General features: G+C 37.6%; 1 protein-coding gene across 1 annotated transcript; it reads left to right on the top strand.

Moving 5' to 3' along the window:
- Window positions 1–6,212: 6,212 nt before the first annotated feature.
- On the top strand, window positions 6,213–14,660 carry znf839 (zinc finger protein 839). The gene is made up of 7 exons (XM_063007782.1): window positions 6,213–7,222; window positions 9,302–10,234; window positions 10,313–10,501; window positions 11,346–11,438; window positions 11,572–11,718; window positions 11,834–11,950; window positions 13,294–14,660. The coding sequence occupies exons 1-7, from the start codon at window positions 6,404–6,406 to the stop codon at window positions 13,960–13,962; spliced, it is 2,967 nt and encodes a 988-aa protein (XP_062863852.1). The 5' UTR covers window positions 6,213–6,403; the 3' UTR covers window positions 13,963–14,660.
- The last annotated feature ends 3,542 nt before the right edge of the window (window positions 14,661–18,202 follow it).

Here is an 18,202-nt window from a genome sequence, read left to right as displayed (position 1 = left end):
TTTGACATTTAGTACACTGCTCCACAACCAGATTCACAGAACGTCAATGTTTTTGTAGCCCATATCCTAAATCAATTGAAGTAAGTGCTAGTGCTTTTTTATTAAAATATATTGTGCTGAAAATATATTTGTGTAAAAATATATTGTGGAACAACTCGCTTTTTTCAGTTCTGGCGCTGACAATATCTATTCATTCATCCACCTTTGTGCCCACTCGCCCACCTCTGTATGCCTAAAGCCCTGACTGTTATCACATTTTGTTGGGTGTGTTCACCTGAGCTACTTTGCAAAATAGATGTACTGCAGCATAAAATAAAGAAGTTAAAGAGAGAGAACATCTGTCTGAGGCGGTGCATTAGTGCAGGTGAAGGTACAGTGGTGTTCAAAAAAATAGCAGTACAACACCATTAACCTGATAAATCAACGTTTTTAGTAGAAGTGATATTTCTACATAGCAAAAAATGTACTTGAAAGTGTAGTAGAGTATTAAAAACAAAACAAACCCAACAATTAGGACATGCATGCCGTTCATTCTGAGTAATCGAAGCATTGATTGAAAGGGGGTTGTTCAAAATAATAGCAGTGAGGAGTTCAATTGGTGAAGTCATTCATTCTGCAGAAGAATGGGTGTCAATTTTGGCCCTTATTTAAGGTGGCAAATGTTGCACAGGTTGGTCATAGCGCATTTCCTTCTGAAATACTGGGTAAAATGGGTTGTTCCAGACATTGTTCTGATGAACAGCGTACTTTGATTAAAAAGTTGATTTTAGAGGGAAAAAACATACAGAGAAGTACAGCAAATGATAGGCTGCTCAGCTAAAATGATCTCAAATGCCTTAAAGGGACAACCAAAACCTGAAAGATGCAGAAGGAAGCGTGGAACTACTGTTTGAATGGATCAAAGAATAGCCAGAATGGCAAAGGTTCAGCCAGTGATCACCTCCAGAAAGATCAAGGAACATCTGAAGTTCCCAGTGAGTACAGAAGATGATTAAGTGAAGCCAATTTACCAGCAAGAACTCCTTGCAAAGTCCCGTTGTTAAGAAAAAGACATGTCCTGAATGGGTTCAAATTTCCCAAAGAACACATTGACTGGTCCAAAGAGAAATGGCTCAACATTTTGTGGACTGGTGAAAGCAAAATTGTTCTTTTTGGGTCAAGTGGCCATAGACAGTATGTCAGAGGACCCTCGAGCACTGAATTCGAGCCAAAGTACACTGTGAAGACAGTATGCTTTACTGGTGGTACAAAACTATGATATGGGGATGTTTTTCATACCATGGTGTTACGTCTATTTATCACATACGAGGGATCATGGATCAGTTTAAATATATCAGAATACTTGAGGAGATCATGTTGCCCTATGTCGAAGAAGAAATGCCCTTAAAATGGGTGTTTTAACATGACAATGACCCAAAACATCTTGGTTACAGACAAACAAGATTGAGGTAATAGAGTGGCCAGCCCAATCCCCTGACTTCAATCCCATAGAGAACTTGTGGGCTGATATCTGAAACGCGTTTTTTTGAGGCAAAACCCAAAATTGCAGAAGAACTGTGGAATGTAGTCTAATCATCCTGGACTGGAATACCTGTTCAGAGGTGCCAGAAGTTGATCGATTTAAAGTAAAGTAAAACCTCAAACATTTTCAGTTTATAGATACATTTTTTGAGTTTTTAAAGAAAAATGCTTGCACTGCTATTATTTTGAACAGCCTAATATTCATTTTTCTTAACTTTCTGTAAAGGATTAACACAAACTGGCTAAATGTTGTTAATGTTTTGATTTAGAATTAAAAGTGTAGTATTTTCAGTGCATTTGCATTTATGGAAATAAAAGTTATTATAATGATTTTGTGCTTTATTCACTTTTTTAAAATCACTGCTATTTTTTTGAACACTACTGTAAGTCATGTTTTTCAGCAATAAATATTTTGTGCACCATAAAAATTAATGCTGAGATCACAAACGTTTATATATCTCTTGCAATATACTGAGCACTCAAACAACAGATTATCTTTAAAAATAACATTATCTTTGAAAATAACGATACTCTGCTAGATGTGAACATTTAAATGGAACAGTACTTGGGCTGCAAATGATGACGTTTCTCAAGTCCATAAGAATGCAAGTACAGAGAAGAGATTGAGGAAGCAACCAATAGCTGATCTGTTGCTGCACAGTTTGTGTTAGTCGTCCTCTAGTCCTTCATCAGTGCAAAAACAGATTTTTATTCATAACTTCAATACCATTTAAAATATTCAGCACACATTACATACTACAACTCTTATACTGACACTTTTACCCTTTATAACAAAATAAAAAACAGATTTTTATTCATAACTTCAATAGCATTTTAAGTATTCAGCATATTAATAACTTCAATAGCTTTTAAAATTTTGCATCAAATTGCTCCAAAACAAGTTGTATGTTATCAAGTGTAACCCACATTACATACTACAACTCTTATACTGACACTTTTACCCTTTATTACATAATAAAAAACAGATTTTTATCCATAACTTCAATAGCATTTTAAGTATTCAGCATATTAATAACTTCAATAGCTTTTAAAATATTAATCAAATTACTCCAAAGCAAGTTGTATTGTATCAAGTGTAACCCACATTACATACTACAACTCTTATACTGACACTTTTACCCTTTATTACATAATAAAAAACAGATTTTTATCCATAACTTCAATAGCATTTAAAGTATTCAGCATATTAATAACTTCAATAGCTTTTAAAATATTAATCAAATTACTCCAAAGCAAGTTGTATTGTATCAAGTGTAACCCACATTACATACTACAACTCTTATACTGACACTTTTACCCTTTATTATATAATAAAAACAGATTTTTATTCATAACTTCAATAGCATTTAAAGTATTCAGCATATTAATAACTTCAATAGCTTTTAAAATATTCATCAAATTGCTCCAAAACAAGTTGTATTTTATCAAGTGTAACCCACATTACATACTACAACTCTTATACTGACACTTTTACCCGGCGGACTATTCTCAGTAAAAAGAAGATTAATTAGATAAAAAGATTAACACTAAATTAGTCTTTTTTTTCCCCGTAGCTTTTTAATGTGACATATATCCTATATTTGTTTGAACAGTTTATAATTCTAATCTAATAAATCTGGTGATATGTTTTTGATTAACTGCTTAGTTGGATTATTTAAAATACAAAAACAGAAACAATATTTACAAAAAAACAATATTTAAATAAATATTAAAACATCCACAACACTAGTATGATTTCCCTTCTTAATTTTGTTTAATCAAGCTGCCTGTTTAATTATTTTATGGCATATTAAATACCACCATGTACCTCATGAAGTTATGCTATTTCATGATTTTCACTGTAAAATCACACATACGAGTAATTCAACCATTAAAAAAGAGCCACAGACACCTCTTGCACATTGAAGACTTAAATTAAATTAAAGACTGCAACATAACTTCAAGAAAGCTTTGTATTTTAGCAGCCCAGAATGACTTGATTACAGTGTAAAATGTTTTACATGTACTGATAAATATGCAGATATACTTAAAAAACCTCTTTGTTTACTTTGCAGGTGGAGAATGCAGAGACGCCCTGAATTACTACCTAACTTTATTTGTTTTTTTCCCCATTTTCCATTTATTCATTTACATTAGAATTTATATATATTTTTTCCATTTTCCATTGATTAATTTAAATTAATCGCTTGATAATAATAATAATAGCATATAATAAATACAATATTTTCTAACTGATTTTACCTCAGTTAAAAATTGAGGGATTGTTCTTTTTTCATTTTTCGGTCATTCAATTGAATTTGATTGATGATGATAAAACATTTTTTTAAATAAATATGTTTGCATTGATTTTGCCTCCGTTTATGTCAGTATTATCACATGAATTGTTTGAATTAGACCATCATAGCAAATGTTATCAGAGTGATTCAGATTTTTTTTTTTAATGAATGGTAATGTCTGAGGGGGTTGGGGGGTTCAAGACTGTAGTATATTAGAATTGTGTTTGGTGATATATAACTGTAAGTTAGTTAACGGTTAGAAGGTGGCAGTAAATACTTAATGACTATATAAGATAATGCTGGTAGAATTACTAAGTGAATGCACAAGTAACGGGTTGGAAGCATGAATGTATGTGTGTGTGTGTGTGTGTGAGTGCGTGCGTGCGTGCGTGCGTGTGCGTGTGCGTGTTGAGAATAAATGTGCAGAGTTAAACGGATTCTCTTTCTGCCTGCAATCTCCTTCATCCAATATATGACAGAGACAGAGGGATTAATATTGTCCTGGATTAACATTATCTGTAGTTCTGTTAAAAGTATGTTGAAGTAACATTTCAAACATTTACAAATGTTTTGGGTATGTTCTTTAACTTGTATTAAATGTCTTGAGAATATTAAGAAAACTGACAAAATAATGTTGAAGGAACGTTCTAATAAAACATTCATACAACCAAAATGGAACGTTAAGGGAACATTCAGAGGACCTTATTTAAAATGTTCTTAGAACATTCCAAGACACCATTTCCAGAACGTTAAATTATGGTTGCAAATGAGGTTTAGGTAACGTTCTATGAACGTTTTCATAACTTTAAAAAAACGTTCTGAGAACATCAAGAAAACTGGACAAAATAACGTTGAGGGAACATTCCAATGCAACGTTCCCACAACCAAAATGGAACGTTTGGGGAACGTTCTCAGAACGTAATTTTGTTAGCTGGGCACCTAAATAATACCTCCTCTGTGGTGGTCCTGTGGGGGTCCTGACCATTGAAGAACAGGGTGAAAGCAGGCTAAAAAAGTATGTAGAGAAACAGATGGACTACAGTCAGTAATTGTACAACTTCAAAGTGCTTCTATATGGTAAGTGGAGCTGATGAAATAGACAGTGAGTGTAGAAACAAGGAGGTGGTTTTAATATTATGGCTAATTGGTGTATATAGCTTTTGGGACACTGCCATCTCCTGGACGTTACTTGTTATTACATTTTATGTTAACACAATGTGAGCTGTGTGGACAACCGTATAGGGACACCTCTCCTAATTAATAATTACAACAGTTGCTAACAGGTATAACAAATCAGTTAAGAAAATGTTATGCTTCCAACTTTGAAACAACAGTTTAGGGAAGGCCGTTTCCTGTTTCAGCATTACTGTACCCCTGTGCACATCGCAGGGTCAATAAAGACAAATAAGAGCTTAGTTTAAAGAAATACAGCAACACATTGATCTAAAACTTCAGGCTATGCTAGAAATACTTTATTAGACAAGAACAAGATGGGGTTTAAATCATAGAATGATCAGCTGGTTTGGGTTAAATTGTATTATATATAATTATCTACAATTTCTTTAATTGTGTTTTTATTGTATGTTACCTATACACCTAAGTAGTTGTAACAAACGTTGTATTACAATAAATAAATGTGCACTCTTAACTACTATACAGCAGCTACTGGGTCTTCACTGTAATACATACATCTGATTAGGATTTATAATACAGTGCAATAGGTCTATGTACAAAAAGTACATGGCAAATGGGGGGGGGGGCACGGTGGCTAAGTGGGTAGCACTGTCGCCTCACAGCAAGAAGGTCCTGGGTTCGATCCCCAGGTGGGGCGGTCCGGGTCCATTCTGTGTGGAGTTTGCATGTTCTCCCCGTGTCTGCTTGGGTTTACTTCAGGTGCTCCGGTTTCCCCCCACAGTCCAAAGACATGCAAGTGAGATGAATTGGAGATACTAAATTGTCCATGAGTGTGTTGGATATGGCCTTGTGAACTAATGAACCTTGTGTAATGAGTAACTGCCGTTTCCTGTCATGAATGTGGACAAAAGTGTAAAACATGACATTAAAATCCTAACAAACAAACATGGCAAATGAACAAGATTCTGATTAAAACATTCGATTCCATATTGCTTCTGATTTGCTTTTGCCTGATCAAAAGACAAGACACGATTTTTATGTAATATTAGGTGGAAATGTTACAATTGGGCAAGCATTTAAGTAGTTAAATTAGTCATGTTTATGTGCAACTTGTGGTTCGAGATCTACATTTTACGATCATTTATGCTGCATGTTAAGGCACAGGTGGTCCGAGGCGCGTAATGCCACGTTAAAAGTTTCGGAAGCGGAAATGACGACATTTGTTGTTATGCAGCGCCCCCTCTCGTCCCTGTAGCATGGATGCAGGTCTCTCGCCCAGCAACCGTTATATATCAGTATTATTCTATACACAATCAGACCGATTTGAGGAAAAATATTGAACTGCAACATATTTACAGTATTAAGCAATAACCTGTGAGTGAGAGAATTGCAGCCTGAGATTCAGGTAGTCTCTGTTTTTTCAGGAGATCTAGCTCGCTTCCACAGTCAAAATGGCGGATAATGAAGAGGAGAGCAGTAATAAGATCAGCAGTGCTCTGGTCGAGAGCATTCCTGTGTGTGTGAGCGAATGTGAGGAAAATGGATCGACCACCGGGAGCCCGAACAATGAGGGAGGAAATCATAACGGATCGGGTGATGTTACCATGACTGATGGTATTGATCAATGCCTCGCACAGTCGCAGACGCTACATAGTGCTGATGCCAAAGAACTGGTCGGATCTTCAGAGGTGATCGGACATATTTTAGGGGGTGAGGTGGTTACCTCTTTCGTGCAAGCGCCCGAGCATGCAGAGGGCACAGTAAACGCTGAATATGCAACTGTAAGCGGTGAATTACTGACCGCTCTCGGACCTGCGACCACGATAATCTACGTCCAGCCGGACGGCAGTTTCGTGGAGAGTTCGGGCTTGTCTGCAGAGGAGCAGCAGCAGTTATTGGAGCAGCTCTCCAAACAGCAGCTGGTGCAGGTTACCGGGAACGAACCGATCCGACTGGTGGAACAGATCCAGCCACTCAAACCTGCACAGCCCATCAAACCCGCCACTATATCCACTATCGATGTGCAACAGGTTATAGATCACGTTAACAAGTCACAGATCCGGTCTCAGAGCACAACCCCCAAAATCCTCCAGAGGACTGTCACCCAACAGCCTACTTCTTATATCACACTAGAGGCTGGACAGCTGACCGCTACATTACAGCCTCAGCCATTCACCATAGTCCAGAACGCCTCACAACAACTGCAGAGTGTCGCCAAACAGGTGGCACTACAGCAGTCCCAAAACGGTGCACAATCCATTCAACAAAAGGTAAGTGCAGCTGGCATAGAATCCACAAGGGGTATAGTCATCGACCTGTCCAACTTGCCAACTTGTTATAACAAGGTACTGCCAGGATCTAGATTACTACTTAAGTCTCGATATTGTAAAGTTGAAATATAATTGGCCAAATATCTGGTTTGTTTATGATTATTCGCTGCTTAAAATTACAGTTTTGGCTTTGCCACATTAGAGCTGGCAGAAAAAAATGATGTCCTAATTTAACCAGATGACTGTCTTGTTTATCACTCAATGCTGCTTTGTCATTAGATGTAAATGTAATCATTTGATGTGACATTTCTTGAATTGCATATCATTGAGATGTAGCAAAATAAGACCTTTGTTATTTGACAGCTTACTGTTGCTGTCATTGATAAACTACCATACCATACCATAAGTTAAACAACCTGAAAACCTTTTCTCGAATATTGAACATGTCTTAATATGATCGAATGGTCCCATCACATTAGTACTCATAAAAAACAGACAATTTACTGAGGTGTTGTGACTTTATGAAGCATCAGTAACATGGTGTACAGATCCCCATTGAACTTTACTACATTTACTTTTAAACATCTGTACAATTTAATTTTAAATCACTTCAAATAAATTAGATATACACTTATAACAAGCCGTATTAAAATCATAGCAGCAGCAGCTCAACATGTTTCATATATAAGTCATTTAAAAGAAATCAAATTGGAACAGTGGACGACATGTATATACAGATGCTTAAATTTTGTTTGGAAGTGGGAATATCCTTCTATTTAATTACAAGATCATTAATAAGGTTTGGCACTGATGTTGGATAGGAATTCCACCTACTTTTGGATATTTTGTATTCTGTATTGTATCTCTGTTATTTTCGCCTAGTTACCCTGTCCCTCTTTTATTGGATTGCAGGCCACTAACTTTTACTGTTTAAATTTAACATTGTGAATGCTAAACTAACGCTGTTCATGTTTCTGTTCTGTGTTACTGCTTTATTCTTAATGTTTTGCTGTTTTCATTTTATAAAGCCACAAACCTTGATGATGTCATACCAGGTTCATTACTTGTTAAAGGAATGTGGCAGTATTTACATTGCTGTCTCCGTTTACTTTTGATTTTGCTTAGCTGAAACTAAATTTCTTCTTTGATCATTGTGATTTGATGATAAGTCATATCTTAAGTAATGTACAAACCAGAACACTTTCATTGTTGTATATGATGAATGTTTGGATAAACATCCTCTCATTATAATGTGATTATGACAGTTTTTGGCATTTCACTTATATATTATTATCTATATGCCATGATTTGGGCTACCTGGGATTAGTAAGGGTGATACCATTAAATGTAATTAATAGTTATGTGATTCCATACAAACATACATTATGTATTAGTTTCTTGTTGCAACATCATATTTTGATTTTAACTAGTGCTTGTGTCTATTTTATAATATTTTTTGATATTTAGAAATGTTTAATTAATGGCATGCTTATCATTTGTGTTTATATAAATGACAAATTGTTGCCAACCAAAATTGTATTGCTTCCCTGCAGTACTAACTACAATAGCATGGTCATGCAAGCTATAAACACAGTTGGTCATGCCTGAAAGAAAAGGCGAGTAGGGATTCACCTCCTTGCCGCTGCAACAGCATCTCCTGCTGGCTGATTTAGTCATCGGCGGGAGTTCATTTTTACATTTTTACAAGTCGTAGGAGTCGTTTGCTGGCTTATTGCCCTCTTTAGGGTGGTAGCATTGGTCCCCACAGTGCACAGAGGAATTGAAAATATACAAATAGTCAGAAAAATAGTCATTATTAAAAATATTGTGACATGCAAGGCAACTTTTACTGGACTGATAATTATCTGCTCCGAGTCCTTCAGGCTGTTGTTTTAAGACCAGTGGTTCACAATTGGCACACATTTGCCCCATTTAAGGCTCACAAATTGTTTGCAACCCACCAGCTGGGCAACAGTGGTTTACATGCAAGTTTAACTTTTTTATCTACTTCTACTCAGTTGATGAATCAATAAACTAATGCCCACTTTCTCCTGTCCTTTTGTGTGTTGGAATTTGCAGCCAGCTGAACCTATTCAAATTCAAGTCCAGGCACCAAAACAACAACTCAAGCAACGCCAGACAGCTCCTATCACCATCCTTCAGCCACAAACCCTTCAAGCCAACCAGCCTTTGGTGAAAGTCCCCACTGTAGGGACTGTTAGCACACCCCAGATTATCCACATCACACCTGTGCCCGGCCAGCAGCAGTATTTTTTACAGAATCCAGGAGAACCTCCCATTCAGCTACTCCTTCAGAAACCAACTTCTGTAGTGAGCAGCATCTCTGTTCCAATAGTGCATAAAGTTCAAGCACCGGTTGCTTCTTCTAGCTCCACCATCACAGCCACTAAGAGTCCTGCAGCCAAGCCAGCCACTGTCTCCATCCACCCCACTTTAATATTAACTCCTTCCTCTGGTGTTTCATCTTCTACCACCAAGGTATTGACTCCGCCCACTAAGACCACTGCAGTAGTCACCAAGCTTGTGAATCCGGTTGTCGGAAAGGAAAAGCCTACAATGAAAGACCGCGAGAAAAAGCCTCTAAAAATTCAAACACGCTCCGGCCGAGTGTCCCGGCCTCCCAAGCACAAGGTAAAGGATTACAAGTTTATCAAGAATGAGGACTTAGCCGAGAGCCATCAGTCAGACTCCGATGACTACTCTGAGATCAGCGTGGAAGAGGAGGAGAGAAGTCAAGGCAAAAAGAAGGATGAAATTGATGGGTTGTCCCTTCGCAATAAAGCTTTCAAATGTGAAGAATGTGAGAAGTCCTACATAGGCCTGGCTGGTTTGAACAGACACTATAAACTTAATCCTAGTCATGACAAAAGCCAGACTTCAAGTCCAGTCCTGACAGAAGACTCCAAACCCACAGAGGAGCAGACAGAACCCGATGCATCTAGTTACCAACCTGAGCAGACCAGTCCTGTAAAAGAGGAAACCACTCAAAAAGTAAAGATCTTTCTTTTTCATACGTATCAATAACGTTATTTACAGATTATTATAGTTCATAAATAATGTTGTTCACAGGTGCAAGCAGATTCCACAAGACAGATCGAACGGCGACGACCTGGGAGACCAAAGGGCTCCGGCAGATCCAATCTCCCTAAAAGGCTGGGACGGAAACCAAAGAGAGGGAGACGAGGTCGGCCACCTAAACACCAAACAGCACTTACTGTGGAGCAACAGGAACAGAGAAGGAGAACTCGACTGTCCGAGGCAAGACTAGCTAGCTGTTTACTAAACTTACATACATTAAACATTCACTTACTTGTTCACAGATAGGTGGAAACCGAAATATTCAGAGATTCTGCAATACCATTCCTATGTTATCGGTGGCAATGATACAAAGTAAATAATTATTGCTTAGTGATAGGTACAGCTGCACAGAACTATATGGCCAAAGGTATGTGGCCACTTTTTATATTCAGGAGTTCATGTGTTTTAGACCAGCGGTCCCCAACCTTTTTTGCACCATGGACCGGTTTCATATAAGATATAATTTCATGGACCGGCGGGGGCAGGTGGATTTAAAATAAAATACACAAAGTACACAAGATCACATGGAAAGCCTTTTCAAAAGAAGACAGGCTGTTATAGCCACACATGATTTTGGGATGTTCACATTGTGTATGTGGACATTTGTATGCCGCAAAGGATTTGCGTCCTTTCCTGGGTGAATTCTTGCCCTGCTTGGCCCAGAATTTCCAAAGAAACCGTATTGACCAAAGTGGTGTTAAAATGTGGGATTTATTTATTTTATTTCAGTTTTTTTCACACAAAAAGGGAAATGTGCAGCATTGTTTTGCATAGTTTTTACCTACCTCAAAAATAAAAGGGCCTTAATTATTTAGATAAATAAAAGATAAGCACAAATACAGTATTTTTTTTAAAAGAGAAATAATAAAGGAAATTTTGTCATGATTTGTCTTTAATTTAATTTTGTTTAAAAAAATCGGGAAAAATTGTATTGTGAACCCAGTATCGTAAATCGCATCGCATCGTGGGAAGAGTGTATCGTTACATCCCTATTGCACACTGATTATTTTTTATCTCTCTACAGTTTATAGAGCAGTATGATGACGAAGACTTAATGGAAATTGTTCTTCCTCGCCTGGCTAAAGTCATGACTGTATGGGAGTTTGTACTAATGAAGGTAATGTCTGTATGTCGCGGCAACGGAGGTCTAATATCATGAATTTCTCAAAATTCTGGCATTAAGCAGACCAGGAAAGCTAACATTTCCATGTATTCCAGTTTTCATGTATTGCACTTTCTTTTCCCTGAAGGTGGAGAATGGCCTTTCTTCAAAGCAGCAGTTTCCCAGTATATATCATGAATTTGAGCAGCTCCACAGCCAAGTGAAAAAGATGGCAGAAGAGCATTTTTGCATTGCCCCAGCCTCACGACCAGCTATCAACATCACTAACATGGAAGTAAGCAACACGTTATGAAACATAACTTCATTGTTCATTAATTTTTGCAGTGGAAATGGTTTTATGTCTGTAGTTAAATGGAATCACTTCTTGGTGTACATCTGTGTTTCTTAAGGTCTTAAAATCGCTGGGTATCGCTGATCCCTCCGGTGCACTGGCCCTGAACTTCTCTCAGGAGCAACAAACTACAGCAAAAACAAATCAAGCCACAAAGAGTCTGCGCAATATTGAGGTGAACTTTATTTTTTATTTTTTTTTATTTTTATTTTATTTAAGGTAACATTTAAGGTAAAGCAACTGAGATGCTGAGAAGAAGTGAATTTCGCTAGTCCGCTATTGCTGGGATCCCAGGATCCAATCCCCAGCGGTGCTATCTGCTAGTCAGGCATCTACTTACAAACATGTTTGGCTATGTCTAGGAAGGGGGAGAGGCCAAGACTACTCTAAGGATTGGCATCATGTCGGGAGTGTGTTTAGCGTCCAGTGTGTATGGGGAAACCAGACACACCACGACCCTGACCAGAATAAAGCGGTGGTGGTTTTGTATGTCTTTGCCGATATACAGTATAGTTATTTGGCTCACCATGGAGAGCCATTTTCCAGTTCATTTACACAATTGACACTGTGTACTGATTAAATAGAATAGTGTTTTTTACACACACACACACACACACACACACACACACACACACACACACAAACTGGAGAGGATGTATGAGTGCTTTGGAACTGTCCTACCTTATTGACGCACTCACATTAAATGAATAAAAGGTTGAAAGTCAACAACCAAATGTGCTTAAATTTTAGCTGCAGTTTGGGCAAAATGCCTAGTCTACTCTTGCCCTTATTATGGCACTTTATCAATAAATTAATAATTATGGGTGGCACTGCAGTATAATACACCAGCCCACTACCACGCAAACCCCAGCTCAACAGACACAATTAGCTGTGACATAAGGAAGGGAGCCATATGGACATTCTCATCTTGCTGCTGCAACAGCAACTCTTGCTGACTGGTTGAGGCACCGAAATGGGCAATGGAGGAGTACAGAGAGCACATTTTAATACTTTATATAGGTTAAGGCTCTCTGTAGCAGTCTGCAAGTGGAAAAGAAGCTGTCAAACCTCTGTCTAACACATCCTCTATGCATGCCAAAAGATGAACAATACTAGAACAAAATTCTATAATACAAACAACTACGGATAAATCTTTACTGACCAAAGTTTCATTAATTTTGGTGTAGAAGTACCCCAGTGACCTGCACACAACCATGATCACAACTCCATTAAACACTTTTGGAATGGGTTGGAACATACAATGGTCTTTTGACTGGTTGGGGGGTGGTGGGCGGTACTTGATATTAATGCCTATGGGTCAGGTTTATGGTAAGGTTTTCACATACCTTGGCTATAAAGTGTTGGTTTATCATTGTTAGAAACGTTTCGACAATATTTAGAATAGGTGTAACAGATTAGTTCACTGTTGCACTAGAAACTTAAAAATATATAGAGAATTTTTTGTAATTTTGCCCAGATTCCTCCTATCTAAAATCTTATTATTTTTTGAATTCTCAGAATATGCTGCCGCCAGCAAAGAGGTTCAAAATGGAAAACTGCTGCGAGGACAAAACCAAATCTGTGGTAAATCAGAACGGCATTCAAAAGCATGATGCCAACGAGGGCTCTGTGCTGCTCCGGGAGCCCCAGGTGGTCTTAACTCGTCTTGAGGATGTTACAAGCAACAATGGTGAAGCTGAAATAAGGACAGAAGAAGAACCTATGGACACAGGAGATAATGTCAGCCCGGAGGCTGCAAAACCTCCAGAGGACTCCGACAGAGAGCTTTCCGAAGTTCTCAACAGCAGTGGGAGTGTGGACATCACATATCAGGTAAAGGAACTAGAACAGGTGCTAAGCTTGGACACTAAATGTAATGAAAGTGCCCTGAAAGATGAAGATTGTGACCTTTCACAGTCTGTAAGCTTGTGTGAGGAAGTAACTATAGAAGAATCCCCTGCCAGTCAGGATATGATTACAGAGATCACAGAGCTTCAGGAAGACCATCAGGTTTATATCGAAACAGCAGAAGGCCTGGTCAGGCAGAGCGCAAAGGAGCTGGCTTCCAAGGGAATAGTCATAGTAAACGGGCCTGACGGCAGCACCGTGCACATCGAGGCCCCAGAAGGGGTTCCTTTAGAGACAGTCCACGCTCTACTGGGTATCGAAACAGAAAGAAACACTTGAGAAGATGAAGCCTCCCAACTGTTGGTCACTTTAAACCAATTTGTCTCCCCGGTGATTGTTTTTCAAGGAACTTTATATTGTTGTACATTTGTAAAAAAAAACCAAAAAAAAAAACCTAAGTATTATAATTATTCTAGATAATACATGGTTTGTTTTCTTTTTTTGTTACAAGCTGTACAATTTAGAATTTCACGTTTCATTAATGAACCTGCCAAAATGCCTGTTCCTTCCCATTAAGATCAACATGTATAGTGTGTGTACACGTATTGTACCTCCTGTCCATGCTACACCTCTGAACTGCACATACTAGAAACTGTAAACTCCAGTATAGTATAAAAACCTGATGTTTGAAATTAGACATGCTATAAGCTATTCTGACAGTGTGGTTGGTTTAAACCACTGAGATGGTGAATGGACTTTGAAGGGTGCGATTTGTTTTGTGAAGAAAAACAATGAAATGCTCACGATCAGCTGGGAAGTTTAAAATCAAATTGATTACCTGTCTTATGTGTCTAAATTTCGAGATTACCTCCTGTGTTTGTTACATTATATATAGTAGTTTGTCCAGTTTAATGCTAATTTAAAGGCACTATTTTATTAATTTTATATAATCTTTGGACATACTGTGTTTTTCAAACATTTCAGCATTTGTAATTCAAAGGGAACAGAAAAATGATATTAAAAAACGTTCTTTGTGAGTTTGGGGGACTGTGCTATTACTTTGTATGAGCTACATTACTTACTGTATTACTGATTGGTTAGAAGTATAAAAACAAATTTTAAAATGTTTTGAGTTAGTAAGCCCAAGAATTAATGACACCGTAATCCATATAGTGGCCAGGAGTGAGAATCGACTTGACAGAACTTAATAATAATAATAATTGATAAGTAAACAACATCTGTATTTTTTCAGCTTAACCTTGCACTATATGGTCAATAAACATTTGCTTGTAGGACATCCCGTTACAAAATTTTTAGAGTGTATACATTAGCGCATTTAGTCAGGTCACACACTGAACACTGAATAAGAAGGCCAATCAATGTTCCAATTCACCTCAAACGTCTTCAGAGTGATTGCGGACAGGGCCCTGTGTCGACCACCAAAGTCTTTTATTACCTAACATGCCAAATTGTAGTTTACTTTGTTGTTTACTTTCATAGTTGCATTTATTGAACTGTTAGCAATGTTTGTGGCTGAAACACTATTCAGAAAGGGTGCCCAATATAGTGTTGAAATAAATTTGCTTGTTTTTTCATTAATTATATAAGAAACACAACTGATTTAGTTTATCAAGCTTTAATACGCATCAATGGGTATCGTGTAAATATAATTAAAGCTGCAATTAAATCTTAACATTAATTATTGTAGGCATATGGCCTGCACAGTGCAATCAAGTTTATTTAAGTGGGTAAGTACAAGGTTAGTGGCCCCTTCAGTACTATATTAAGAATGAATAAATAAACAGGTGAGTCTTTAACTGCAAGACTCTTCTGTTTAGACAGCCAGGTCAAGCTAATTCCACCACCTGGTTGCTAGTACCAAGGCAAGGCAAGTTTATTTGTATAGCACCTTTCATACACAGTGGCAATTCAAAGTGCTTTACATAAGGAAAAAATTTATTAAAAGCATTAAAACATTCCTGAGATCTATAACCTCAGAAAGACTTCTTGCAAACATTTAGTTACAATTAAGACAACATGAAATTCAAACAAGAGAGATAAAAAATTAAGGACATGAAAAATTAAAAGAAAATATTGTAAAATATAACCTACAGTTTAGGGAATATGAAATTAAAACGAGAGATAAAAAATTAAGAACATGAAAACTAAAAGAAAATATAGTAAAATATACACTACAATTTAGAAGAGCATGAAAAACTAAAAGAAATATGGTAAAATGAGGGTAATAGCAAAAATTTCAAGCTCAATCATAGGCACGAGAAAAAAGAAAAGTTTTTAACCTGGATTTAAAGATTTCTACATTTAAGGAACATCTAATTCCTCCTGGCAGTCTGTGCCAGTTATATGCAGCCCAACAGCTAAATGCTGCTTCACCATGTTTAGTTTGGACTCTGGGCTCAACTAGCTGACCTGAGTCCATGGATCTAAGAGATCTACTGGGTTTATATTCTCTAAACATTTCTGAGATGTATTCTGGGCCTAACCCATTCAGTGATTTATAGACCAGTAGCAGCACTTTAAATTCTATTCTGTAACTAACCGGAAGCCAGTGTAGAGATTTTAGAACTGGAGTGATGTGCTCAGTTCTCTTCGTCTTAGTTAAAACTCTAGCAGCAGCGTTCTGAATGAGCTGTAACTGTTTAATGGTCTTTTTGGGAAGTCCAGTTAAGAGACCATTACAATAGTCCACCCTACTGGAGATAAAAGCATGGATCAGCTTCTCTAGGTCTTGTTGGCACACTAGACCCTTGATTTTGGCTATATTTCTAAGATGGTAGAAGGCTGTTTTGGTGATGGTTTTTATATGGCTGGTGAATGTGAGATCTGAGTCTATTAGAACACCAAGATTTCGGACTTGGTCTTTGGTTTTTAGAGCCCGGGAACTGAGGTGTTCACTGACACTGGTCCTCTTTTCTTTGCTGCCAAACACAACAATCTCTGTTTTGTCCTTATTTAACTGTAAAAAATTCTGGCTCATCCAGTTATTGATGTCCTCCAGACACTGACACAGTGAATTTATTGGGCTGTAATCATCTGGTGAGAGAGCCAGATATATCTGTGTGTCATCTGCATAACTATGGTAATCAATGTTGTTAGCCTGTAGCATTTGGCCTAATGGCAGCATATAAAGATTGAACAGAAGAGGTCCGAGAACTGATCCCTGGGGGATTCCAAATGTCATAGCCACCCTGTCAGATTCACAGCTGCCAATAGTGACGAAGTAACTCCGGTCTTCTAAATAAGACCTGAACCAATTAAGGACTGTTCCGGAAAGTCCAACCCAGTTTTCCAACCTATCCAGCAGTATTCTATGATCTACAGTGTCAAAGGCAGCACTAAGATCCAGTAAAACCAGAACTGATATTTTACCCGAGTCAATATTAAGCCGTAGATCATTTAACACTTTTATGAGAGCCGTTTCAGTGCTGTGGTGAGTTCGAAAGCCTGACTGAAATTTGTCAAAATAACCACTAAAATTAAAAAAACTGCTGACTTGATTGTAAACAACTTTCTCAATGATCTTAGCTATGAAAGGAAGGTTTGAGACCGGCCTGTAGTTGTTTAACACAGACGCATCCAGAGTTCTCTTTTTTAGGAGTGGCTTAATGGCAGCTGTTTTCAGTGACTTTGGGAAAATGCCTGATTCTAGTGAGCCATTAACTATTTGTTGCAAATCAGTTTTTACAGAGTTAAAAATAGTTTTAAAAAATTCAGATGGCAGTATGTCGAGACAACATGTCGATGATTTAAGATGCTGAACTGTTTTCTCTAGTGTTTTTTGGTCTATTGTATTAAATTGTGACATAATAGTCATGTTATTTTTAGGTGTCTGTAGGGGCAGCATGGTTTCATCGTTTGACTGAGTGGCGTTGATGGTCAGTTTAATAGTTTTGATTTTTTCACAGAAGAAATGAGCAAACTCATTACATTTCCCTGTGGACAGAAGTTCTGGCGTGATCTGTTTTGGAGGATTTGTAAGCTTGTCGACCACGTTGAATAGAGTGCGGGTGTTGTTGATGTTCCTGTTAATGATCTTAGAGAAGTGCAGCTGTCTAGCCCTGCATAACTCCGAGTTAAAACTACAAAGGCTTTGCTTATAGAGATCATAGTGGATTTGAAGTCACTTACGTTCAGCTCTCCTGCATTCTCTTTTCAGAGCTATTACCATCATTGTGTTACGCCATGGTGCTTTCTGTTTGCTCAACGTTTTCATGACTTTTACCGGAGCAACCACGTCCATGACAGTCAATATTTTCACGTTAAAGTTATCCAGGAGTTCATCAACTGACACTGCAATTAAAGTTGGTGATATAGCTATGGCCTCCATAAACTGAGAACTAGTACTTTCATTTATGTACCTTTGCTTAACAGAAACAGAGCTAGTTTGAGCATCTGGAGTGATCAGCATTTCAAAGAAGACACAAAAATGATCAGAGAGGGCCAAGTCCTTGACCATAACAGAAGAAATGTTAAGACCTTTAGAAATAACTAGATCCAGAGTTTGCCCTCGAGTATGTGTAGGCCCTTTCACATGTTGCAATAGACCAAACGTGTCAAA

The sequence above is a fragment of the Trichomycterus rosablanca genome, chromosome 13 (genome assembly GCF_030014385.1).
Source record: "Trichomycterus rosablanca isolate fTriRos1 chromosome 13, fTriRos1.hap1, whole genome shotgun sequence".
Classification (NCBI taxonomy): domain Eukaryota; kingdom Metazoa; phylum Chordata; class Actinopteri; order Siluriformes; family Trichomycteridae; genus Trichomycterus; species Trichomycterus rosablanca.
This window is presented reverse-complemented; position numbering and strand designations above follow the sequence as displayed.

Coding starts and splice junctions, on each gene's coding strand:
- znf839 (XM_063007782.1), top strand. CDS start 6,404: ATGGCGGATAATGAAGAGGAGAGCAGTAATAAGATCAGCAGTGCTCTG. Junction 10,235..10,312: donor AAGAGGAAACCACTCAAAAA/GTAAAGATCTTT, acceptor TGTTGTTCACAG/GTGCAAGCAGATTCCACAAG. Junction 11,951..13,293: donor AGAGTCTGCGCAATATTGAG/GTGAACTTTATT, acceptor TTGAATTCTCAG/AATATGCTGCCGCCAGCAAA.